The 25854-nt window shown below is 49.6% G+C and overlaps 2 protein-coding genes across 3 annotated transcripts; both read right to left on the bottom strand.

The window, feature by feature from the left end:
• NET1 (neuroepithelial cell transforming 1) lies at positions 1-22725 on the bottom strand. 2 transcript variants are annotated; one of them, XR_014589829.1, is made up of 11 exons: positions 22577-22725; positions 18187-18294; positions 17383-17550; positions 16621-16683; positions 16130-16226; positions 15953-16029; positions 14927-15184; positions 14012-14182; positions 13140-13326; positions 11163-12113; positions 1-14 (listed from the first exon to the last, which is right to left on the bottom strand). XR_014589829.1 is itself a non-coding variant. In XM_083859182.1 (10 exons), the coding sequence occupies exons 1-10, from the start codon at positions 22667-22669 to the stop codon at positions 11722-11724; spliced, it is 1614 nt and encodes a 537-aa protein (XP_083715308.1). In that variant the 5' UTR covers positions 22670-22725; the 3' UTR covers positions 10298-11721. The 2 variants fall into 2 exon arrangements, 1 of the variants encoding a protein (XP_083715308.1); XM_083859182.1 differs by lacking the exon at positions 1-14 and having other exon boundaries at positions 10298-12113.
• Positions 4164-5583, bottom strand: LOC310909125 (calmodulin, striated muscle; the record flags this gene model as incomplete). The annotated part of the gene is made up of 1 exon (XM_083860692.1): positions 4164-5583. The coding sequence occupies one exon, from the start codon at positions 5581-5583 to the stop codon at positions 5134-5136; it is 450 nt and encodes a 149-aa protein (XP_083716818.1). The 3' UTR covers positions 4164-5133.
• Positions 22726-25854: the final 3129 nt, after the last annotated feature.

The raw sequence follows: 25854 nt of genomic DNA, 5'->3' as shown, positions 1-25854 counted from the left end.
CCCAAACTCAAAATCTTGTCCTCGTCACCTTGTCCCCTCTCCTGATCCCAAATGCCCTTGTCCCACTGCTCCTTTCTCCTATTCCAGCTTTTCTCCATCTTTTCCTCCCATTTTTCCTTGTCCCCATCTCTGGTCCCCTTGATTTATTGATTTATTTATTATTCCACGTTTTGGTCACATTTTCCCCTCTCCTGGTTTTTCCTGTCCCCAATTCCTGTCCCCAGCTCTGCTCTCCCTTATTTCCCTCTCCTTCTCCTCATTCCCATCTCCCTCTCCTGCTTATCCCCAGAATTCCATCAGGAATTCATCCCAAAAAAATAAAAATAAAAAAAAAAAAAATTGGAGATAAACCCAAAAATCAGGAATTTTTCCCCCAAAGTTTTTCTCCATCTGTTGCAGCCTCAGAGTTGGAGTTGGCACCAAATTTTTCTGTTCTCCATCACTTTTATTTCCCACATTTCCCTGTGCCTGATTTTGGGATTTTTTTTTTTTTTTTTTTTTTTTTTTTTTTTTTTTTTAATTTTGTGGATTTTGGGGATAATTTTTGTGGGTTTTATTGGGTTTTATTGGGTTTTTTTTCCCCACAGGGAAATTCTCTCTTTCCCCACAGGAGAGAAATTCTCTCTCCTTCCACAAATAACCCCAAAGTGGAAAACCAGGGGACGAAAAAAAAAAAAATCCCTTTTAAAACAGGTTAAAAAAACACCCCTGAGAAACTGAAATTTTTTTTTTTCCAAATTAAATTGGAAAAACTAATTTATAAATGGATTTTTGGGGCTTTTTGTGCAGAACCTGCCTTGATTTCCCAGCCCAGCTCCCTCAATCCCCCAGCCTGGATCAATCCCACTTCCCAGAGATGTTTTTCCAGACTTTTTTCTGGCATTTGGATGTGGAGGGAGACATTTCCCAGGCACCACGTCATGTTTGCTCAGGGGCAGAGTTATTGCTCAGGGAAGGGCAGGAAGCCACAGATCCTGAGGGTTCGGGAAGGGGAAAAATGGGGGAAAAATGGGGGGAAAAATTGGGAAAAAATAGGGGTGGAAATGGGGGGGAAAGGGGGGAGAAATGGGGGGGGAAAAATAGGGGAGAAAAAATGGGGGGGAGAAAAATGGGGAGGGAAAAATGGGGGGGAAAAATGGGGAGAAAAAAATGGGGGAGAAAAAATGGGGGGAATGGGGGGGAAAAATGAGGAAAAAAAATGAGGGGAGAAAAATGGGGGGAAAAATGGGGGAGAAAAAATGGGGGAAAAATGGGGGGGAAAAATGGGGGAGAAAAAAATGGGAAAGAAGAAAATGGGGGAGAAGAAAATGGGGGAGAAAAAAATGGGGGAGAAAAAAATGGGGGAGAAAAAAATGGGGGAGAAAAAAGGGGGAGAAAAAAATGGGGGAGAAAAAAATGGGGGAGAAAAAAATGGGGGAGAAAAAAGGGGGAGAAAAAAATGGGGGAGAAAAAAATGGGGGAGAAAAAAATGGGGGAGAAAAAAATGGAGGAGAAAAAAGGGGGGGAAATGGGGAGAAAAAAATGGGGGGGAAAAATGGGGGGGAAAAAATGGGAGAAAAAAATGGGGGAAAATAAATGAGGGAAAATAATAAATGGGGGAAAATAAATGGGAGAAAATAAATGCGGGAAAATAAACGGGGAAAAATAAATGGGGGAAAATAAATGGAGGGAAAAATCCTATTTTTCTTTTGGGAGAACCTTGGGAGGTCTCAGCCTTGTTTTTTCCCCAAATTTAATTAATGTGTTAATTAATTTTGTTGAAATGGAGTGGAAACATCTCGGGTTGCTGAAATTCAAGGGAAATGAGGAGAATTTGGGGTGGATTCCACAGGATTGGAGCAAACAGCTCTGGCCCTTTAGGATTGGGGATGCTGGGGGAATTCCTGAGCTCCTTTTTTCCCTTAAAAATTCCATTTTAGGGGAAAAACGGGGTCAAGGGGAGCAATGGGGGCAGTTGGATCCGTGTTTTGGGTGGTGCTGGAGCCCTCGGTGGGTTTTTTGATGGAAAATACCTGGAAAAGTGGTGGGAGATGGTCCTTGGGGAGGAGGGAGCAGCTGGCACAGGCTGGATCCAGGAGATTCCCACTCCGCTCATATCCCAAGGGATTCCCCCAAAAGTCACATCCCAGTCCAGGTGATCCACGTGTCCCACCCCAAACCCACCCCAGGGGTTCCTCATGGTCCATTCCATGGGGTCCCATCCCAGATCCCATCCCAGGTTATCCCTATTCCAGATCTCTCAGTGGATGGTCCCAAATCCCCCACTGGATGACCCCACAGGACCCCCATCCCAAATCCCCCACTGGATGACCCCACAGGACCCCCATCCCAAATCCCCCACTGGATGACCCCACAGGACCCCCATCCCAAATCCCCCACTGGATGACCCCACAGGACCCATCCCAAATCCCCCACTGGATGACCCCACAGGACCCCCATCCCAAATCCCCCACTGGATGACCCCACAGGACCCCCATCCCAAATCCCCCACTGGATGACCCCACAGGACCCCCATCCCAAATCCTCCACTGGATGATCCCACAGGACCCATCCCAGGTGATTCCCTATCCCAAATCCCCCACTGGATGACTCCACAGGACCCATCCCAGGTGATTCCCTGTCCCAAATCCCACAGGACCCATCCTATGTGACCCCTTCCCCAAATCCCACACTGGATGAACTCCCAGATCCCATCCCGGGTGATCCCTACTCCAGGTCCTGGCTTAGGTGATCCTCCAGGATCCGTCCCAGGTGATTCCTGTCCCAAATCCCACCCTGGATGATCCTCCAGGATCCATTCCAGGTTATCCCAACTCTGGATGATCCCCCAGATCAATCCCAGGTGATCCCTATCCCAAGTCCTGGTTTAGATGATCACCCAGGATCCATCCCAGGTGATCCCTGTCCCAGATTCCCCACTGGATGATCCTCCAGATCCCATCCCAGGTGATCCCTGTCCCAAATCCCCCCCTGGATGATCCCCCAGGTCCAATCCCAGATGATTCCCAGTTCCCATCCCAGGTGATCCCAATTCCTCATCCCACCCTTCCATCCCCATCTCCATCCCCAGGCACAGGGAACATCCTGACCAAGTTTTAGGCTGGAAAATCAGGATGTGGAGGGATCAGGGATCCTCTAAACTTCCCAGGCTCCAAGTGCATCCCCTGGACCTCCATTAATTCAATTGACCAACAACAGGGTCATGGATCTGCTGGGCTGGATCCTGCAATCCCAGCAGCTCCTTCTCCTCCAGAGGGATAATTTGGGGGTGAAAACTTGGATTTGGGAAGCAAAATCCCTTTCCTTTTCCACTTCTGAAAAAAAATGGGACCATCCTGTCCATCCCAAGGAATGGGAATGGGAACCTTCCCACTGCTCTCCTGGGCACCAAATTCAGGGAAAAATGGGAAAATATGGATAAACTTTCTCTGTTGCTGATGGAGCTCCTGGGGCAGGATCCAACCTCCCTTTCAGGAAAAACCATCCTGGGATAAGTGGAGTGGAAAAAACCCTCCAGGAATTAAACAACCCCAAAATAGAGCAAAAAAAAAAAAGGTCAGGCCTAAAAATACCAGGATGGGTTTGGAGTTGGATCTTGGAGTGAAATAAATAATCCAGGATTTTGGGAAGGGCTAATTTTAGCCATTCCATTGAAATATCCTGGCGTGACCTTGTCGCTGTGGGATTTTTTTGGGTTTTTTTTTTGCTGGATTTGGGGATTTTGGGGTTGGGTTTTGCCCCGTTCTCATCCCGGAGCTGGGAGCCAGCGTGGGTGTGCTCAGCTCTGCCAGAACCCGCCCGGTTTTCCCGGGAAAACAACTGGGATTGCCAAAGTTCCCGGCCCCAGGGATGGGCTGGAGTCCTGGTGGATCCAAAGTTCCTCATGGAGCAGCTCGGCCCCGTTGGCTCGTTAACCACGGAGCGTTAATTAGAGCCAATAAAATGAATTTTCCTTCCAATTCCTCCAATCCAATCCAATCCCATCCCAGGGTTGCCCCTCGGTGCGGGGAAACTGAGTCACGGCCAGTTTGGGATTGTGGCTGGGAAAGGTGGATCCTGCTCTGCTCGGCTTTGGGGATTTGGGATAAATCCGGTTTATTTTATCTTGGAGGAGGGAAAAAGACCCCAGAGATCCCAGACGTGATGAGATTTGGGGTGGGAACAGCCACATCCTGCCCTCCAGCATCTTTTTGGGAAAAGGGATGGAATGGGAAGAGGACGGAGATGAGGTGGGGGGTTTGAGCCTGGCCAGGATGATCTGAGGGAATATTTTTTTATCAGGAATCCCAAGGAGAAGCTGAACAAAGCAGCCACCAGGACGTGGGGGGATGTTTTTTATTGGGCTCAGGGATGTCGGGGAATGTTCTGGAATAAAAACACCAGACATCCCACGGGGGACCCCAAATCCATCTGCGTCCCACGCCCGACGCAGACGATGCTCCAGTTGGGAGAAAAGAGGATTCATCTTTTTTTTTTTTTTTTTTCCAGCCTGGAGGAGGTTGGGAGGGGATGGAAGGGCTGGGGGAGAACCACCAACACCTCTGTTCCCTATGGAAAAAAAAACAAACAAAGAAAGAAATGAAGGGAAGATTAAAATAAAAGTGGAAAAAGTGAAAAAAGGCGAAAAAAGCAAAAAAAGGTGGGAAAAAGCAGAAAAAAAGTGGGGGAAAAAGCGGGGAAAAAAGTGGGGAAAATAGCAAAAAAAAGGCCAAAAAAAGCAGAAAAAAGGGCAAAAAAAAAGAAAAAAAAAGGCAAAAAAAAGGCAAGAAAGGGTGAAAAAAAAGGTGGAAAAAAAGGCAAAAAAAAGGGCAAAAAAAAGAAAAAAAGGCAAAAAAAGGCAAATAAAGGCAAAAAAAAAAAGCAAATAAAAAGGCGAAAAAACCCCCCAAAAAAGGCGAAAAAAGGCAGAAAAAAGCAGAAAAAAAAAAAGGCAAAAAAAAAAAGGCAAAAAAAAGCAGGGAAAAAATGCAAAAAAAAAAAAAAAAAGGCAAAAAAAAAAAGAGCACAAACATGGATTTTTCCAACCACCAACATGAGGAGGGCGGGATGGGGGAAAGCCAAAATTTGGGGGATTTGGGGGATTCCTCCATCACCTGCAGGACAGAGGCAGCAGTGACCCTCGAGGCGCGTCCGTCACTTCTCCGTCATCATCCTCACAAACTCCTCGTAGTTGACCTGCCCGTCGTTGTTGCAATCGGCCTCCTTGATCATCTCATCCACCTCCTCGTCCGTCAGCTTCTCCCCCAGGTTGGTCATGACGTGCCTGAGCTCGGCCGCGCTGATATAACCGTTCCCATCCTTATCAAACACCCGGAACGCCTCCCGGATCTCCTCCTCGCTGTCCGTGTCCCGCATCTTCCTGGCCATCAGCGACAGGAACTCGGGGAAGTCGATGGTGCCGCTGCCGTCGGCGTCCACCTCGCCCACCATGTCCTGCAGCTCGGCCTCGGTGGGGTTCTGGCCCAGGGAGCGCATGACGGTGCCCAGCTCCCGCGTGGTGATGCAGCCGTCGCCGTCGCGGTCGAAAAGGGAAAAGGCTTCCTTGAACTCGGCGATTTTCTCCTCCGACAGACGCTCAGCCATGATGGTGATGTTCTGTCCTGGCACGTCGAGGCACCAGCAGGGAGGAGGAGGAGGAGATGGAGCCTCCTCCCTCCTCCTGAGCCTCTCCTTGGAGGAGGAGGAAGGAATAAGGAATGGGGATGGATGCGGAAGTTCCCCATGGAGATGGGGAAGAAGAGTGATCCAACCTCTCTCTCCTCCTTTTTGGGATGGCCTGGCTCCGTCCCAGCACGTTGAAGCACCAGCAAGGAGGAGGAGGAGGAGATGGAGCCTCCTCCCTCCTCCTGAGCCTCTCCTTGGAGGAGGAGGAGGAGGAGGAAGGAATGGGGATGGATGGGGAACTTTTGGGAGATGGGGAGGAAGAGTGATCCAACCTCCTTTTGGGCTGGCCTGGCTCTGGTCCCGTTGCTCCCACGGTGGCGTTTTGTGAGGCCACATCCCAATCAAGGCCTAATTAAGGGATTTGGGTTGTGGCTCTCTGTGGTTTCGGGGAGAGGCGGCAGTGGGGGTGACACACGTGGGGTTTTTTCCAGGTTTTGGGTTATTTTGGGAGGTTTGGAGCTGCACAAAGGAGGTGGAGGGGCCCCCCCCAGTCTCCCCAGCCCCAGGAGGTGCTGGCAGCACATCAAAGGGGAGGGAGGAGCCCCCGGTGCAGGTCCTGGCAGATCCCACCTGCCTGAGCTGCTGCTCCTGCCCGGAGCTGCCGGGCCCTGAGTCACCCCCAGGGCTGGATCCAGGGGGTGACGTGGGGCTGGAGCAGGGGAGGGCTGGGGGGTCCTGCCCTCTTACTCAGGGGTGAACTGAGCGTTCTCCCCATTGTAAGGCTGGGTTTGCTCATCCCTTACTCAGGGAGTGAAGGAGACGGTGACAAATGAGGGGGTGTTTGATTCTCCATCCATTCATGGATCTCATCCATCCATCTGTGGATTCCATTCATCTATTCGTCCATAATAGAGAATAATGGATCCTATCCATAATCCATAGTCCATCCATCCATCCATGGAACACATCCATGGATTTCATCCATCTGTCCATCCATGGATTACATTCATCCATCCATCCATGGATTCCATCCACCCATCCATGCCTTTATCCATCCCTCCATCCATCCATGGATCCCATCCATCCCTCCCCTCTTTCCTCTGTGCCCACAGCAGCCCAGTCACCTTCCCCCGCCGGATCATGGAGCTGCTGGACCAGGAGGTTCCACCTCCAGGAGATAATTTGACTTCCTCAGCCACGGGAAATCAGCACCAGTTGATCCCAGTTTAACCCAGTGAGGAATTGGAGCTGTGGGATTTGGAGGGAAGGGCACAGACCAAACCCCAGCCCACGGGACAGCTGAGGGATAAATCTGGGAGAGCATCACCCTCCTGGAGAAAACCTCCTGTGGAAAAAGCTCTGGGCGTGTGGAATGCTGAGATTCCCGGGAGGAATTGTGCTGGGAACCTGTCTGGTGAGAGGTTTTGGGGAGGAGAGGCCCTGGCAGCTCCTCTTGTGCAATTACCCGTCTGGTTGCCCACACTGGCTCTTCTGCTCCAGGTTTAGATCCAATCCAGACTGCTGGGAAGAGCCAAGGGAGGCGGGGCTGGCTCAGATCTGCCTGGGAGGAGCAAATCCCGACACATCACCAGGGCTTTGGAGGGTTTGGAGGGTTCAGGTGTTGGAGCTCAGATTGGGGGCGATTTGGGGTCCCTGTGTCACCTGGAGGGGTTGTGCTGTGCGAGGTGTGGATAAAAGTTGGAATTTGCTGCTTCCTCCCCATGAAATCCTCGTGACTGGCATCCCATTGCTGGCATCCATCCCATCCCATCCCATAGATCCCATCCTCGTGACTAGCAGCCTTTGCCGCATCCATCATCTTCTACCCCATGGATCCCATCCCATGACCAGCACCCATCATCTCCCCATGACCTCTCCATGACCAACACCCATCATCTCTCATCCCATCCCATTTCCATCCCCATGACCAGCTCCAATCCCATTTCATTCCCATGACCAACACCCATCACCTCTCATCCCATCCCATTCCATCCCTGTGACCAGCACCCATTACCAGCACTCACCGTCTCCCATCCCATCCCATAGATCCCATCCCACCCCATCCCATCGATCCCATCCCATCCCATAGATCCCATCCCACCCCATCCCATAGATCCCACCCCATCCCATCGATCCCATCCCATCCCATAGATCCCATCCCACCCCATCCCATAGATCCCATCCCATCCCATCGATCCCATCCCATCCCATCCCATCCCAACATCAATTTCCAGGATAAGTTCAAAGCCACCCCCCTGATTCTGTCTGTGCTTAACTGCGCCCCATTTATCAGGATAATTATCCCAATAAAACTTCCTGCTGGCCCATAAAACCCCAGGATTTATGGCCTAATCCCATTGACAGCCTCCGGGGTGGGCTGTGGGGTAGGACAGGGAAGGGGAGACCACCGTGGTGGGATGAGGAGCTGCCGGGTTTTTGGCAGCTGAATTTCCAGGGATGTCTCCACCTGGAGCTGGAAAAGTTGGTGCTTTGATGAAGAGGGGCCCCTGTTAAAGCCTCACACGGAGTTTTCCAGGCTGTGTCTGGCTTTTGAGGGGCCTAATCCGAGGAAAAGGGGGAAAAAAAAAATTCCCCCAATGCAGGAGGTGAAAAGCTTCCAGTTGGATCCTCCCGAGGCGGCTGGGCTGGGCAGGGCAGCCCAGATGTGCACAGATGTGTCTGGGTTTGCAGCTGCAGACGGGCCAGGGGGGTGGGAGGGGGATGAATTCATGGAAAAAAGAGAAACTTGGGAGGTGGAGAAGGAAACGGCTCCGACAGGGAAAGCTCCGAGGGGCCCCTGCACGAGCCCAGACTGATCCCAGGGCAGTTGCGGGGATGGGGAGGAATCTCCAAAAATCCTGGAAAAGACTGTGCTCAGTGTGGAAAATGGGATTTTGGGGAGGGTGGGCTCAGGATTGATCCCAGAACGGCTGTGAGGGGGTTGGTGGAGTGAAATTTGGGATTTGGGAGGTTGTTTTAGGCTTTGCTTCTATGGAGATTCCCAAATCCAAATCCCAAGCCCAGACTGATCCTGGGGGTGGCTGTGGGGATGGGGAGGGATCTCCAGAAATCCTGGAAAAGACCGTGCTGAGTTCGGTGTGGAAAATGGGATTTTGGGGAGGGTGGGCTCAGGATTGATCCCAGAATGGCTGTGAGGGGGTTGGTGGAGTGAAATTTGGGATTTGGGGGGTTGTTTTAGGGGCTTTGCTTCCATGCAGATTCCCAAATCCAAATCCCAAACCCAGACTGATCCCAGGGTGGTTGTGGGGATGGGGAGGGATCCCCACAAATCCCAGCAAAGACTGTGCTGAGTTCAGTGTGGAAAATGGGATTTCGGGGAGGGTGGGCTCAGGATTGATCCCAGAACGGCTGTGAGGGGGTTGGTGGAGTGAAATCTGGGGGTTTGCTTTAGGCTTTGCTTCCACGGAGATTCCCAAATCCAAGGGTGAACTGAAGGGGAGCTCCCAAAGCTGGAGCAAAGGGACCCCGATGTCCCGGTGGAGCAGAGGCTGGAATGGGGACTCTGGGGATTCCTGGAGTGATCCCAGCCCTGGGAAGGTCCCCCCTGGAAGCCCTGGGGGTGTTGGCTCAGCTCTGGGGCCGGGTGGAGCCCAAGGCAAACACGGATCCGGGGAGTTGCTTACCCAGGGCGGAGGTGCCACATCCACACGTCCCCTGACACGTCCCCGGTGTCCCCTCCCAGGACAGGGATGTCACCACAGGGATGTCCCTCCGCCCTGGGGGATTTTATCCCGGGGTTCCACACCCACGGGATAAACACGGGGAGTGTTGGCTGGGATTCCGTGAAATTCCATGGGAGGAGCCCAGGGGAGCGCGGCTTGTTTAGTCTGGAGAAGGCAGGGCTCAGACATTCCTGCCGGAGGGACACCGAGCAGGGAGAGGAACCAGCAGGAGTCCTGGGGAATTATTTAAAGGGAATTCAGAGTTTTTTGGCTGCAGGATGAGGAGCTAAAGGTTCCAGCCTGGCTGGGGGAGGACAAGCAGACAATCCCTGGGATTTCCTCTCCCTGTGCTCCAGCAGCTCGCTGGTGCTTTTTGAGCAGGAGGAGCTGTTTTTCCAGCTTCTCCCTGCTGGGGAAGAATTCCCTCTGGATCTAATCAGCTCCCGAGGTCAGAGCTCAGAGCTGTAAATCCTGTCCTTAAAAACGGAGCTGCTGGAGCTGGGGTTGCTCTCCCGGAGCCTGGAAACCCCATACAAGGTCAGGCTGGAGGTTTTTGGGAAAACTGGGAAGACTGGATGGGTTTATCCTGGTACAACTCCCTGGAAGCTTCCTCAGGATCAGCCCAGCAGGATCCCCCTTCCCAAGGATTTCCTAAATGGTTGAAATCCTCTGTGGGTGGGGAGAATCCCACTGCTTCCCTGAGAAACTGAGTGAGGAGAGTCCATAAACTCCACTGCAGTGGAATAACAGGACACGGAGCTGTGAAATGCCAGCTGGTCCTGCCTGGACATGGAATAACAGGACACGGAGCTGTGAAATGCCAGCTGGTCCTGCCTGGACATGGAATAACAGGACACGGAGCTGTGAAATGCCAGCTGGTCCTGCCTGGATGTGGAAGAATCACAGCACGAGGACAGGGGTTCCTTTTGGAGCCTCATCCTGGAAAGATCTTTACCCAGAGCACGGACACATCCCTCCCTCCTTCCCAGGCAGGACTCGGATGAGGCAGGTGAGAGGCCGTCAGGAATTTAATGGAACTTGGCACTGGAAACTGTACAACATTTACAGAGAACCACACGCTGTGTCTATGTACACCCTCTGCCCATTCCCAGAGCTCCCAGCCAGACGGGTGACAGGCAGTGACAACCCTTGGGTGTGGAGTCACCGCTCCCCAAGCCTGGATTTTTGGGATTTGGCTCCCTAATTGTGGATTTCAGATCACAGGGATTGCAGGATCCCAGTCCTGGATTTCAGGGACACCTCACTGTGCTCAGAGCTGTCACCACTTTGCTTCCCACAACTCCCTGCAGTGCCATTCCCAAGCTGGAAATCTTTCCCTGGATCTTTGGAGCTCTGGAAAAGACGGCAGTGCTGCCACCCTGAGTATTTACAACCACTCCTTGCCCTCTCCTCACACCTCCAACTCTTCCTCTCCTCTACCTTTCTACCACATGCAAGAACCCCTGGGTTGCCTCCAAGTCCTGCTTCCCCCGTCGGGAAGTGTTTCATTTCCAAAAGGCAACAACAAAAACACGGAATCTACCTTCTCTCCCTGCTAACTACTCACTGCTCCCCAAAAAACCCTTTTACAACGTGCCTACAACCTTCCTACACCCTGGAGTAAAGCAGTTCTCTTTCAGTAGTGTCTCCTCCCAGCCCGTGGATTGCTCCAGGGGGATTTGAGGGATGGTTGGGATGTCACCCCTTGGAGCACGAAGGATCAAGTACTGGAAAGGAAATGCCAAGTCTGAGCAACGAAAATACAAAAATAAAAAAAAAACCCAAAAAACCGACTGATCAAAGAAAATGAAATAAAAAAAAAAAAAAAAAAACAAACCCACCCCAAAATCCCAACCCCCAAACTCAAAACGAAACTAATAAAAAAATTAAATAGTTGGCAGGATACAAGAGTGAGACAGAGGAATGTACAAAGGACACACAGAGATCAAAGATTCCAGTAGGTGAATTGAGAACCTGTTGAACTCGGGGTCTGGTTTTTTTCTTTGAGGATTTTTCCTTTTGGAACATGCAGATTTGCAGGAATTGCCATAACCACGCACCAGAGTGACTTCAGGTGTTGAATCCTTTAAAGGACTTTAGCAGTGTTGATCAAAAACCTTGATGGTGCTGCCCAAAATTCCACTTTATTCTACCATGTCTGTGGGAAACATCCAGGAACCCAAATTTGCTCTGCCACGAGTTTTTTTTTTTTTTTTTGTGAAATCCCTCACGGATTCCAAGTGTAAAAACCAGACCCCCAGTTCAACAGTAACTGCACACCAGTAGCTGCCATTCCAACATAAACCCAAATCTGATCCGGGGAGCGACTCGGGAGCCGCTCCCGGTACAAAAATGTACACGGAATTATTTATAAATTAACAGTTTCCCCCTCACAGCGGGGGCACCAGGGGCTCATTTTTTTTTGTTGTTTTCCTTACACCAACGTTTCTTTCCTCTTCCCACTGAGCTGCTTCTCCCTGGATTTCCTGTGGCCCAAGGAGGTTCTGTGGGATTTGAGCCCTTTGGTCTCCTCCGAGTCCAGGACGGAGCCGCACTGGGCCGAGCTCTCATCCAGCTCCATGTGGGATATTCCCGAGCGGCGGCTCTGGGCGGGCACGTTGGGCACCGAGGGGTTGTTCTCCTCGCATTCCTCGCTCAGCTCGGGCAGCTCCTGCAGCTGGGAGGGGGGAATGTTCCTCTGGAAGGGGGCGATGGCCGTGCGGATGCAGTTCACCCACTGCTGCTTGTGGAAGACGTCGTTGGCCTGCAGCGTGTGCGACTGGCCCGGGCCCGGCTCTTGGAAACGGACGCGGAAAATGTTTTTGGCTGCAGAGAAAAGCACATCAGTTATGAGTTGATATTTGGGTTTTGTTGTAGGTTTGAAAGCCCGACAAAACCCACCCCCCTCAGCAAATCCCAAAGTCCGGCAGTGTTGTTGTGATTTTTTGGCTTTTTGATGTTTTTCTACTGGAGGTTTGTCACCCTTGTAACAAAAACAAGGATTTGATATTTTGTAAATAAAACAAGGACAAATTGATGGACCCCTAAGTTAACCACTGGGGTCAGAGAGGTGTTGCTCCTCAATCCCTGAACAAATTCCTAATCCTATAAAAACCCCTAACCATAATAAACTTCCTCTTTCTCTTCTCACTCTCAACTTGACAGGTGAGTGTGGTTCTTTCGTGTCCTCTAATGACACAGCAGGGAGACTGTAGCCCTGGTTCTATTCCTGAGGCGTTTTAGTTTTCTGAAATTCTTTTCCCAGGGAATTTTCTGTAAACAGGAGAAGTGTTTTTGTAACTTTGTTATTAATTCCTTTTCCTAAGAGGGACCTTTTCTTGATGTCCCTCTGCTCTGACCAATGTGAGTGAAGAGGTTTTGCCTTTGTTTCACCAATCAAATTGGTCTGTGTGAAATAGTATATATTTTACACATTGCAAAAATAAAGGAGTCATTTCAGCCTTCTGAAGCTCAGAGTCTGTGACATTGTGGTGTAAAACAGAGTCAGGAGACAAGAATGTTTTCTAACCCAGCTGTGAATTCACCCTGATTTTTCAGCCTTGAGTTTACATTCTGGAGCTTTGTCACAAATTGTAATATAAACGAAGAGTGATGTTTGGTAAATAATACATTCCTTTCCAGGGGAGAAGGACAAACTGATGGACTTCCAGGTTGTCCAGTGGAGTCAGAGAGGTGTTAACCTCATCCCCCAACCCTTGATCAAATTCCAAAGACTATATAAATCAAGATCCCAAAATAAACCTCCTTCTTTCTGCTCGCACAACCGGACAGCGTCAGCACGGCCCTTTTGTGTCCCCTGGTGACAACACCCACCACCAGCTGGATCCATACCTTTATCAGAATTACCAAAAGCTCCTCGGAAGGAGCCTCCCATTTTGACATCCCCATCCTGCAGGTCCTCCAGGAGCAGCTCCTGCACGGGGATGGGCTGGCGGTACACCTGGAACGCCTGGCGCTCGTTGCGGGTCACCGGCCTGGTCAGCACCAGGATCTCTTGGAACAGGAAGACGTAAAGTTTCTGCAAGGGAAAACATCCCAACGTTCATTCTGTGTATTCCCTGAGGTCACGCGTCCTGTGGGGTGGGTTCAAGGCCACCTTTATCTGGCAGTTGCACCCACAAGTCTCCTGTGCCAGTGCCAAGGTCTGGCACGCAGCAGGGTTACATCAGCACCTTGATTGTTTTATTGATCTTTAGAAAGAGAATGATGATTCCCAGATGCCAGGGATAGGATGAATAGCCAAATAAACAACAAAAAAAACCACCAAAAAACCCAATCAACAAGGAAAACATGGAAAGATTTGAGGTTGAACGCAGGACAAAAGCCTGGAGTGCAGTGGGTGGGAGACAAACTCCAATCAGGCTTTTTTGCAGGAACCCTTTTGTTTGGAAAAGCCAGGGCTCCTAATGGGGAATGTCAGAGCACCTGGAAGTAAACAGTGGCAGGAAATCCCTCTGGATGGAGAGCACTTTCTGTGAGGATTCTGTGCTAATGATTTTCCAGCTTCCCTAAGCTGATTGTGGAGCTGTCAGCAGGAAACTTTCCCTTACACCCTGAAATTAGGCAGCCAAGAAAGGATTTTCCTCTGCCTCTTTATCCAATATCCAAACTATCCCTAAAAGGATGGAAGGCTGCCAGTCCTCCTCCGAGTTTAAACTTGAGGGAAGGTTTGAGAGTTAATTAATAAAAAATTAGAAACTTACGTGTCCATTTTTATTCTTCAGCTCCCCGTGGCACAGTAAAGCTTTGCTGCCTTCAATCCTTGGATCCTTCTGCTTCTCATCCAGGTATTCCAGCTTGTCAATGTAATACTGGCACTCGGACTCGCCCTTCTTCAGGTTGATGTCAGAGAGGACTCCTTGGATTATGGAGATCTAAAAACCCAAACAAATCATTAGGAGGGATTTAACTGCTTCCCCTGTGTGAGTGACCTCTGCTTGTGCTGCCTCACAACTCCAAAGGATGGAGTTTTTCCTCACTTTCCCTGTCACAGCTTTGTGCTCCTCAAGAAAACTCCCCTGGGAACTGCTGAGGGTTTTAAAGGAAGATTTTTAGAGCTCCCACATCACATCTTTAGGTCAGAACAAGGAAATGGATGGAGTTTTCCCTCACTTTCCCTGTCACACATTTGTACCTCTTGAACTGGGAACTGCTGAAGGTTTTAAGGAACATTTCTGGAGCTCCCAGATCACATCTTGAGGTCAGAATGAGCAAATGGATGGAGTTTTCCCTCACTTTCCCTGTCACACATTTGTACCTCTTGAACTGGGAACTGCTGAAGGTTTTAAGGAACATTTCTGGAGCTCCCAGATCACATCTTTACGTCAGAATAAGCATCTTTAGGTCAGAATAAGCAAATGGATGGAGCTTTCCCTCACTTTCCCTGTCACACATTTATGTCTCTCCAACTGGGAACTGCTGAGGGTTTGAAGAAACATTTCTGGAGCTCCCAGATCACATCTTGAGGTCAGAATGAGCAAATGGATGGAGCTTTCCCTCACTTTCCCTGTCACACATTTCTGCCCCTCAAACTGGGAATTGACGAGCGTTTTAAGGAAAATTTTTGGAGCTCCCAGATCACATCTTTAGGTCAGAACAAGAAAACCAGGATTACTCACAGCTTCTTCCAGGATGTGGAGGTCGGGATGGTCTTTGGGCGTGTGCCTGAGGATCTCCTTGAGGAGCAGGGGATATTTGACCAGGCGGCTCCTGGGGATGTCCAGGAAGCTCCAAAGGTCCAGCTTGCGGCTGAAGGGAGACTCCAGGCAGCGCTGCAGGAAATCCTGGACCCTCCTGTCCTGCTTCTTCTGATCCAGGAGGGCTTTGGCTGCCAGCTGGTTGCTGCAGTAGCCTTTGTAGGCGTGGAGTTGGGGTAACTGCAGGGAACAGAGGAGATTTAGGGGTCAGATTCCCTGTGGGAAAAGCAGATGGCACTCACATAGAAATTTTGTGCACTTCTACAGCCCTTGCTGGGGTGTTTTTCCCAAGAAAAAAGCTAAAGGAGGATCTTGTGAGGAGGATGAGCCAGTGGAGCTCCCCATGTTTGGATTTTGTGGGAAGATGAGCCCATAAAGCTCCCAATGTTTGGATCCTGTGAAGATGATGAGCCCATAAAGCTCCCAGTGTTCGGCTTTTGTGATGAGGATGAGCAGACAGAACACATGGAGCTCCCAGTGTTTGGATTTTGTGATGAGGATGAGCAGACAGAACCCATGGAGCTCCCAGTGTTTGGATTTTGTGATGAGGATGAGCAGACAGAACCCATGGAGCTCCCAGTGTTTGGATTTTGTGAGGAAGATGAGCAGACAGAACCCATGAAGCTCCCAGTGTTTGGATTTTGTGAGGAAGATGAGCAGACAGAACCCATGGAGCTCCCAGTGTCTGGGATTTGCAGGGATAACACTCCTGGAGTCACACTGGGACAGAGTCCAGCAGACACAGACAGTCCAACCCTCAATCAGCAAATCGTTCCAAGTCTCTGGGGTGAAATTAAGGCCCCTTCCAGCCAAGACAATCCCATTGTTTTCAGCACTGCCAGGATTTCCCTTCCAATCTTGCACTGAGGGCCACAAAAACCCCAGAGCTTTGCAGCTTCTGCCTTTAAATGTTCTCTAAGCTCAGTTTTAGCCAAGCTCTGAACTCACCCACTTCACAAGGATGGGCCCAATCTGCTCCACTGTTCCATCTGGCTTTGTTGCCTCCCCCAAACTTGCCAGTAAGTCTGGAATGGAAACAGAAAAAGAGGAATTGCAGCAATGCCACAACAGGAGAAAGCAGAGAAGTTAAATCCCAGTGAGCACAAAGCACCCAGCTGCTCTTACCTTCATGCAGAGGAATGTAGGAATCCAAATCCCCAAAAATGTGGGTGAGTTCCTCCTCAGACATGATGGAGAGTTTCAGCATGGGATCATGGTAGGCCTGGCAAATAAAATATATTCCAAAATATTTCACTGTGCCAAGCTCCAAAGCTGATTATTTAAACTGAGGGGGGTTATCAGGTGAAAGAAGTGAAGGCAACAGAAAGAATAACACTGATTTGATGCTAAAAGGTTCACTCTGTGTGAAGTATAGAGGACTCCAATGAAAAGGAATTTTTTTGTCTGGGAGAAGGAGTCCCCCAAGCAGCTCTGCACAATCCTTTTATGGCTGGGTTTAGTGCAACCAGCCCAGTGCTGGCCCACAGCTCACGTCAGCTTTCCAGCTGGGGGTTCTGGGGCTGATAAAAGCTCCCACGTCATGTTTGCAGATGCAAAACAAACCTCATTATTTCCCTGGAATGTCGTCACTGACTGCAGGAAAAAATCCCACTCACCTTCCTGGCCAGCTTCAGGTCTTCAATCAGGTCCTGCTCTCCCCTGGACATTTCATAGATGGCCTGGGAGGAAGGAGATAAAGCACTCTGAGTTATTCTTTCCCAGAAAGAGCCTTTCAGCTCCCAGGATGTACAGCCTGCCCTGAATGGGCCTTTGGCCATGCTGGCGGCACCTGGACATGACAACCCTGAGTAAATCTGCTTCCCTAACCCTGAGAAAGCAGCTTTGCTTCCAACTCTGTGAAAGCCCTGCTGGCCCCTACACGAGCCAAATTAAATATCAGAGCCTTTTAAATCACTGCTCTGAGCCAGGCCAGGCTGCAAACACAAAACCCCCGAAACCGCAGAGGTCAAACCCCAGGCGGCTTCCGGCGGCTCCCGAAGATTTGTCCAAGAACTCCAGGAAAAAGACAAGCCAAGGCTTTTGCTGCCTGGCTCCCAACCAATTGTCAGGAGCTTTAGGAGAAAGACAGCTGGCTCTGTGAGGAACCTGAGGCTGGGGCAGCTGCAGAGCAGCCAGCGGGGCTGGGATTGCAGGAATGCCGTGGTGAAGTCTGGCATCTCCCGAGGGTCACGCTGGGGAGATGAATTCCAGAGTGGAATCCACCTTTTCCCATGGCTGATGCAGACATAAATTTTGGGTTTAGGTGCACAGGAAGATGCAGTTCCCCCCCTCTGAAGGTTGTTTAGTCCTTTCCCAGCAAGGGAAGGGACAAAAGGCCTGGGCTGCTGTTCCCAATCCCGTTTTCCAAGGGCAGTTACCTCCTGGCGTTTGATTTCTTTGGTGCTCAGGGATTCCTTCGTGTTGGTATCCAACATTTCTGACCAAAGGACACTGTTCCTTCTCTTAGGGGGAGTGGGAGCAGCAGATCTGCTGCATGACTTCTGGGAACAGCCAGGGGATTTGCTGTCGCTGCGGAGGGTGAACGACTGCAGGGATTAAAATAATAATAAAAAATATTAAAAACAAACGTGGAGAGCCAACATTTCAGAAGTGTTAAGAGTATTATCCATCCCACTCCCAGGGCAGGAAAACACACCCAGACACTTTTCCTCAGATAAAGGAAGGCTTTAATCAAGCTGCTGAGAAAGCCCAGAGCTTGGCAAGGTTTTCCATGCCCCTCTCCCTGCACTGAGGAGGAAGATGGGAAGGCAAAGCTTGGGTTTATTTCCAAGGTAGGAGGAAGTAAATAAAGGAGGATCATAACTCTCCTGATGAAGAGGTTAATCAGAAGCCACTTGAACTTTGCCCTGGTGTTCTGCAGGGTTCCTAAAAGCCAGACTGTGCTGTTATCTGCAGGTGTGAGCACGGAGCTGCTCCTTGGAAAACACTTGCTGGGGCAGCAGGGTCAGCTCCCATCACGCTGCAGCGAACGTGGGGCACTTTATCAGCTCTTTATCTGCAGCAGTTGGTTTTATTTATGTTTACACAGCACTTGATCCTCGTGCGCTCCTGAGGCTGCACTTCTCATCCTCAAAGCCCAAGAAAGGTCACAGAGAACACCTCAGGAAGTGCCTGTTTGACCCATTCCCTGCCCAAAGCTGCGGGCTGGGCTCTGTTTTTACCTGGATTGTCTGCCCAAAGCGCCGAACTGCCCCATTCCTGACGGGAGAGATGAGGTTTGCCAGGGAGGTGACTCGTGCTAAAGGCCGGACCCGTTTCGTGCTTGGCTCCTGCAAAGGGAGAGGAGAACAAACTGTCCTGGCTCTGCCTCCCTGAGAAATTTCTCAGGCAGGTTCCAAACCCGCTTAAGGAGTGGCAAACGCAGCGAGGAGAAGTGTTTGGGAGCAGCCATTCATCTTTCAAGGCTATAAATATTTGTCTGAACTTTAAGGCTGCAATTAAACTGCAGAGAGTTTTTGCCCAGAGTTAAAAGAGGTGAGAGAACATCAGTGAGAATTCAAAATAGGGCTCCAGCAGGGACTGTTATGCTTTGAACAGAAATAGATTAAAGTGTTCCCTGACACTCTGTGGCAGCTAAAGACGGAGCTGGGATCTGCTTCTCCATTTTCTCATCTTTTCCTCTGGAGAAAGAATGTGTTTTTCCATTTTATTTTGGAGAGCAGAGCAGTGGGGGCCCAGCAGCTCCTTCAACAACCAGCAAACAACCACAAGCTGAACATTCCTGCGAGGGACACGCACACAGATAAAGCTGAAATCCTTCACTTTGCAAATGTTCCTCCTCCTCCTCCTCCTCCCTCACCCCCTGCAATCGCTGTGATTTTTTCTAACACGTTGTTTAGATTTGAAAGTTTGGAGCTTCTGCTTTTCTCCTGCAGGGAGCTCGAGTCTGGCCCGACCCAAACGCTGCCAAGAAAGAGGAAACGCCCCTGGAAAGCTCCTGCTGCTTCACTTTTGGAAATTCTGTGGCCAACTCGACTGTGTCTGACAGCAAAAATATTGTGTGGTGAGGGCTGGGCAGGAAAGGTGTGCACAGAGGGAAGAGATGAGCTGAGTTAAGGCTTGGAAAAGGTTTAAAAGGATTGTCCTGGTGCTCCCAAACATCTGGCACAGGGGTTGGATGTGACTCATCCTCATGAGACTTGCTCAGCACCAAGCTCGGATTAGGACAGGGAAGCAGCTTCAGTTTGGGTTGATCTCAGTTAAAATTGGTTAATTATTGTTGAGTTTCTGCTCTAACAGAAGGCAGAGGCTGTGGGGGCTGATGAGGACAAACTCTGCACCAGCCCAGCTCGGTGGTCAAACTCTTCACTCAGAAGTGACAAATGTTGAAAACAAAACTGAAAAAAAAGAAGAAAAAAAAAAAAAAAAAAAAAAAAAAGGGAACAGGAACACCCAGAGCTGGATTCCAGCATAAAAGCTGTGTGTGTGTGTAAGATCTGATTTCAGCAACTCGACCCCAGCAGCGGCCCTGCCCACACGGGCTGTTGGGCAATAGGGGAGGAGGAGGAGGAGGAGGTGAGCTCACCCTGAGCTCAGCCTTCAAACTTGCAGGGGGGTGAAACATGAAAAGAAACAATTTATGAGCCGTGCAGGAAAGAAAAAAAAGCTCTTGGCACAGCACGAAGCTGAGCTAGAAACGTTTGGGGAACGGCAGAGTTAAGAGGGCGCCATAAAAATGGGAAAAGCTGTAAAAGTGTCCTCGGGATCCTCAGCTGGGTTGGTTTATGTGGGACATCAGGAACTCCAAGTGGGACACCAGGAACTTCTCCACTGAGCTCAAGACAGGGACGGTCAGGAAAAGGATGGGAAGTTAGGCCAGGCTTAAAGACAACAAGGAAGGTTTAATTTAGTGCAGATGTTTCTGAGTGGGAGAAAAGGGAGGTGTATTTACTTTTAGAAAATCATCTATCAGTGCAAGAGGATAAATAAAGGGATGACTAAAGGGCCAAGAGAGGTTTAAGAAAGTGCAGGACTGAGCTGCAGACACAAAACCACCCACGGGCTCTGGCGAGGCCAGGGATATAAAAATAGCCTGGAAAAGCAAAATGTGACACTGCAAAGGAAAAGCAAGAAAGCTCAAGGCGTGGGGAGGGCTCCAGCAGGTCACCGGGGAAGGGTCAGAGCTGCAGAGATCAGTGACAGGGGCCCTGTGGGAATGTGGCAAAGCCTCGCCTCAAGTGACACATGCACATGCCCAGGAATTCCTGAATTTGCCTCAGCAAAAAGCCATTTCTCCTAAAAAAAAATTAAATAAATTCCCCACTTGGTGTCTGAGCGCTCCTCTCTCAGACACGGCTCAACTGCCAAAAAAAAAAAAAAAGCCAACAAAACTCATCTGTTTTTTCTTCTGCTCCTGAAGCTCGTTTGATCCGGAGCAGGGAGGAGGAAAATAAAAATAAAATAAAACTCCCCGTGTGCTTTGGGAACTCCTCCTTGGCTGAGCTCAGTGTTTGAGGCCGAGGTCACAGACTGGCCGGTGTAAGCCGAGACTCGGGGCGGTTCATACTGCGGAGAACTCGGGCTCAGGAGGGGTTTTTTTTTAAGCTCTGTACTGGCAAACAATGAGTGTCCTGTCTCCACGCCGTCTTCCTTACAGGAGGCAGATTACAATAAAGTCTGCTTTAGAGGTTTCTGTAACAATCCGGGGGTGTTACAGCACTGGAGAATAATTAAAACCCCAGCGGGGTCAACACTTCCATCGGGAATTATTATTTTTCCAGAGGAGTCTTTATTAAATAAAGTGAATTAACACATCACGAGCGTGGCCATTAAAGCTGATTTCGTGCCAGGCGAGATTTTATACCCCTGAAATTCCTTCTGAGTGCAGGTTAACTCACCAAAAGATTGCACCTTGCTGGAAAGAAAACCAGGCTGGACTTTTGAGCAAGGATTTTTTTTTTTTTTTTTTTTTTCCCCTAGCAGCACGCCCACAACCTTTCCCCTGTACTGGGTAATAATTAGTGGTTTTTACAAGGATCCCTTTACTCGAGTGCAATTCCTACGTGCCTCACACACACACAATTCCTACACCAAACACGGTGACCCAATGGTGAAACCACGCAGGGCAAAACATTTTCCTCACCGAGACAATTCAGCAAAAAAAAAAAACCCCAAAAACCCAAAAAAACCAAACCAAACCAAACAAAACCAAACCAAACAAAAAAACAAAAAAAACCCAAAAAAAACCCCCAAAAAAACCCACCAAAACAACAACAAAAAAACAAAAAAAAACCAAAAAACAAAAAAACCCCACCAAAACAAAAAACAAACAAACAAAAAAAAACCCCCCAAAAAACCCCCAAAAAACCACCAAAAAACAAAAAAACAAAACAAAACAAAAAAAACCACACACACACACAAAAAAAGGAGATTTTAGTCAGCAGCCTGAATAATTCCTGCCAGAAATCATCAACCACCTGAGCGCCTCCGTGTGAGATTCACAGATTTGCTGAGGCTCAAAATGAACAATTAGATCTTTCCTAAATCCACCAGCACATCCAGTGGTAAATCCAGCTCAGAGAGAGAGAGAGAAGTGGTCACAATCAGAGCAGATTTTCTCCCCTGGCAGAGCTCTGCTTTCTGTTCTTTTCTCCCCCAACATCTGGTTTCCCTTTTGCACAATGACATTGCCCAAGTTTGGCTCTTGCAAAGCCGGGATTTGCTGAGCTCGGTGACTCGGCGCTGAGCCCTCAAACCTCAGCCATGTCTGGAAACGCCTTTATTTTAGTTTTTTTTTTTTTTTTTTATTAACTTTTCCACCTCATCTGGCTACTAATCCAGGCAATAACAATAAACCCAGCCCAAAGGCCCTACCTGGCTGCTGAACTTTTGCTCCTGTCGCAGCAGGAGACCTGGGAACACCTACAAAGGGCGCAATTATTGCCATCTGCATAACAAAACGCCATAAAAATAACAATATTTCCACTCAAAAAGCCCGACAAACCCCACCAGTTTTTTTTTTTTTTTTTTTTTTCGGTTTAAACAACAAACACCTAATTAGGAAAAATCCTGTCAGTGGAAAGAGAGTTGAGAGACACACAAGGGTTTTTTCATGGAATCAGGAGATTTTTAAATGAAAATAGGTGAATTTTTAATGAAAAAGCACCTGGGTAGGGGAGGAGGGACAGGTGAAGGTTTTGGCTCACTCTTTGGTGGCTACGAGCTTAAATATATATATATATATAATATATATAAGACATATTTATGTGTATAAGAAAGATATAACCATATACATGGAGTTAAACATATATACAGTTTTTTAAATCGCTGAGGGGTGAGGCGGTTCTGGCTGCCTGGTCCCACTCTTTGGGGGCTATGAGCTGAAATATATTACATATACATATATATATGCACATAAAATACCTGTATACATAAGAGATGGACTTAAATATCAATATAAATGGTTTTTAAAATCGCCGGCTACCCCGCCCTGTGCCCGGCCCGCCGCCTCCCCTCAGACCTGGAGAGCCAGAAGCTGAGGGGGCTCCCCCTCACCGCTCTCCCCTCAAATAAATCCCATTTTTTCCCCTCTCCTGTCCCTGTTCCTCTCACCTCCTGCTCCCTGAAGTGCTGGTTCTGGGCGTCGATGACCCGGATAGTCCTTTTGATGGGCAGCAGCCCGCCGAGCTCGTCGTGCGCCACCATGGCCGCGGGGAGCCCGCGCTCACCGCCCTCAGCCCGCGCTCATCGCGCTCTGCGCCCGCCGCGCGCCGCCGCCCCGACCTCACCAAAGGGGGCGGGGCCACCGCATAAACCACGCCCCCTCTCATTGCAAGCCACGCCCCCTCTCATTGCAACAAACGATCCATTTCATTATAAGCCACGCCCCCTCTGAGACAAAACCACGCCCCCATCCATTGCAAGCCACGCCCCCATCGGTGCCCCCGGCCGGAGCCCCCAAAATTCTTCCCAAAGTTTTCCCCCCAAAAAATCTCACAAAAAACCCTTTGTGCTGTGCCCAGCTCTGGGCTCTGCAAGACAGGAAGGACAGAGGAGGGATGTGAGGATGGTTCAGGGTCAGGAGAGGGTGAGGGAAGCTGGGGCTGCTCAGGGGAGAGGGAACCCATCCATCCCCTCCATGGGGATCAATATCCAAAGGATGGAGCAGACTGAGCCCAGGAATTCCCCCTGGATGTGGGGCAGAGACCAGAGAGGGGCTGGATCTCCTCCCTGGGTATCACCGTTCCCAGAAATTTCACACCACTACACCTGGGGACATTCCAGAGGCACCTGGACGCTGCCCTGTGCTCTGGGAGTGGCACCAGTGACCCACTGTGGTCCTTTCCAACCTCACTTTTCCTGGAATTCTCTAAAAAGCGGGACCACCAAGAGGCTCTCCTGCAAGGAGGGCAAAGAGGCTGTCCCATCCCACAAAGCCAAGCATATATTTGATTTTTTTTCCCCTCATTTTTAGTGTTTTTTTCCTGGCACTCACAGCGTGGCGGGGATTAAACCTCCTCCTAACGGCGGCTCTCTTTGCCAGCGCTGGAGCATAAAAACCTCTGCTGCTGCAAAACGTTTTAAAAAAAAATAAAATAAAAATAATTCTTGTCTAGACCTGTGCTTTTAAGTCTGCTCTGAGCTTTTAAAGTTGTGCTGGCAGAGCTCTGGGGCTGGGCTGAGCCTCTCCCCAGGGGAGCCTGTCCCGGCAGGCCCGGCTGGAGCTGCAAAGGGTTTTGGATTTTCTGTTTGTTTGTTCAAGTCCTTTTATTCCTGGCACTGTTGCAGATCTCTGAAAGAAAAGCTTTCTTGTGCTGGTAAAAATAAACCTGGGTTGATTTGGCTTGTCTACCTGTGCTGCTTCAAGGAGAGAAGTTTGGGGTGGGTTCCAGCAGGAGGTTTGCAAACAAGAGTTTTTCAGAGTCAAGGAGGAGGAGAAAAAAAAAAGGAAAATCCTGCTGTTGCCTCCTTTGGATTTTTAATTTTTGGCTTTGTTTGCTTCTCTCAGCAAATCTGCACCCACTTAACCTCTGCCACGCAAGGCCAGGACATTGGGGATTCTCAGAAATTCAGGATACACTGAGTTTCCACTTGCTGAGAGGACAGACTGTGACTCTTTGAGACACAAAAATGCTTTCCTGGATTACTGAAATCTGCTATTTTTAACACCAAAGTGACGCTGACTCTGCAGAAGACCAGACATATCCTCCCTATGACTTGATTTTTTTTTTTTTTTTTAGAAAGTATCAAACCCATTTCTCCTAAAACCCCTAAAACCTTGTTAAACTTGACCTAAAGATTGAGGAGCTCATTTCTTTTCCAGGCAGATGGAAAAAAGCCAACTAAAAATAAAGGATGAACAGCCGGGAGCTGTGAAGGGAGGTGTGAAGCAGAGTCACACCAAGGTGACACCAAAACACCTTCTGGGCACTGCCAGGACCTGATGTCCCATGTCCCAGAGCTCCTCCTGCTCCTGGCTGAGGTGTTTGGTGACGTGGCTGTGGAATTGTCCTCGGGGCAGGGCCCCCGTGGGTGATCCCTGACTTTGTGGTGACACTTGGGGAGGCCATGAATTAATTGTCGGTGATGCAAGGCTCAGGTGAGGAAACGTTCCTGGTGTGACACAGCTCCAGGGCTGGCTCTGGGCCAGGCACAGGGATTTGTGTCCTGGGAAATGCTCTTCCTTTGGGGAAAGGGGAGGGCAGGCACTGGGAGCCACTAAATTCCCTGGGAGGAGCAGCTCCCTGCTGGCCCAGCCTGGAGTGGGATGGTTTGTGGGGGGCATCAACGACATCCTGGGGCAAAATCCTTCCTGTGTGGTGGAGGTGAGCACCATGAACCCACCCCAAGGCATGGACAGGATCATAAATCCATCATAAGGAATGGACATGAGCACCATAAACCATCCAAGAGATGGACATGAGCACCATAAACCCATCCCAAGGGATGGACATGATCACCATAAACCCATCCCAAGGGATGGACATGAGCACCATAAACCCATCCCGAGGGATGGACATGATCACCATAAACCATCCAAGAGATGGACATGAGCACCATAAACCCATCCCAAGGGATGGACATGAGCACCATAAACCCATCCTGAAGGATGGACACGATCACCATAAACCATCCAAGAGATGGACATGAGCACCATAAACCCATCCCAAGAGATGGACATGAGCACCATAAACCCATCCCAAGGGATGGACATGAGCACCATAAACCCATCCCAAGGGATGGACATGAGCACCATAAACCCATCCCAAGGGATGGACATGAGCACCATAAACCCATCCCAAGGGATGGACATGAGCACCATAAACCCATCCCGAGGGATGGACATGAGCACCATAAACCCATCCCAAGGGATGGACATGAGCACCATAAACCCATCCCAAGGGATGGACATGAGCACCATAAACCCATCCCGAGGGATGGACATGAGCACCATAAACCCATCCCAAGAGATGGACATGAGCACCATCCCAAGGGATGGACATGAGCACCATCCCAAGGGATGGACAGATCATAAATCCATCCTGAGTGATCGAGATGAACACCATGAACCCATCCCAAGTGGTGGACATGATCACAAATCCATCCCAAGGGATACAGATGATCATCGTAAATCTATCCCAAGGGATGGACATGAGCACCACAAAGCCATCCTGAGTCATGGACTGTGATGGAGCTGATGACCATATACCCATCCCAAGGGATGGACATGAGCACCATAAATCCATCTTGAGTGATGGATCACCAGAAATCCGTCTTGAGTGATGGACATGATGACCATAAACCCATCCCAAGAGATGGACACGATCACCATAAATCCATTCTCAGTGAAGAAGACAAACACCAAAAATCCATCTTGAGTAATGGACACA

This window comes from Zosterops lateralis, assembly GCF_965231275.1.
Source record: "Zosterops lateralis genome assembly, chromosome: 4".
Classification (NCBI taxonomy): domain Eukaryota; kingdom Metazoa; phylum Chordata; class Aves; order Passeriformes; family Zosteropidae; genus Zosterops; species Zosterops lateralis.
The sequence above is the reverse complement of the archived record's forward strand: the minus strand, read 5'-3'. Positions and strand labels throughout refer to the sequence as shown.

What these genes read in the sequence shown, in the direction of transcription:
- NET1 (XM_083859182.1), bottom strand. Translation starts at nt 22,669, where the DNA reads ATGGTGGCGCACGACGAGCTCGGCGGGCTGCTGCCCATCAAAAGGACT. An exon ending in GCTTTGGGCAGACAATCCAG is followed by an intron (nt 17,551 to 18,186) that starts GTAAAAACAGAG and finishes TAATCCCTGCAG; the next exon opens with TCGTTCACCCTCCGCAGCGA. An exon ending in ACCTGAAGCTGGCCAGGAAG is followed by an intron (nt 16,227 to 16,620) that starts GTGAGTGGGATT and finishes TTTATTTGCCAG; the next exon opens with GCCTACCATGATCCCATGCT.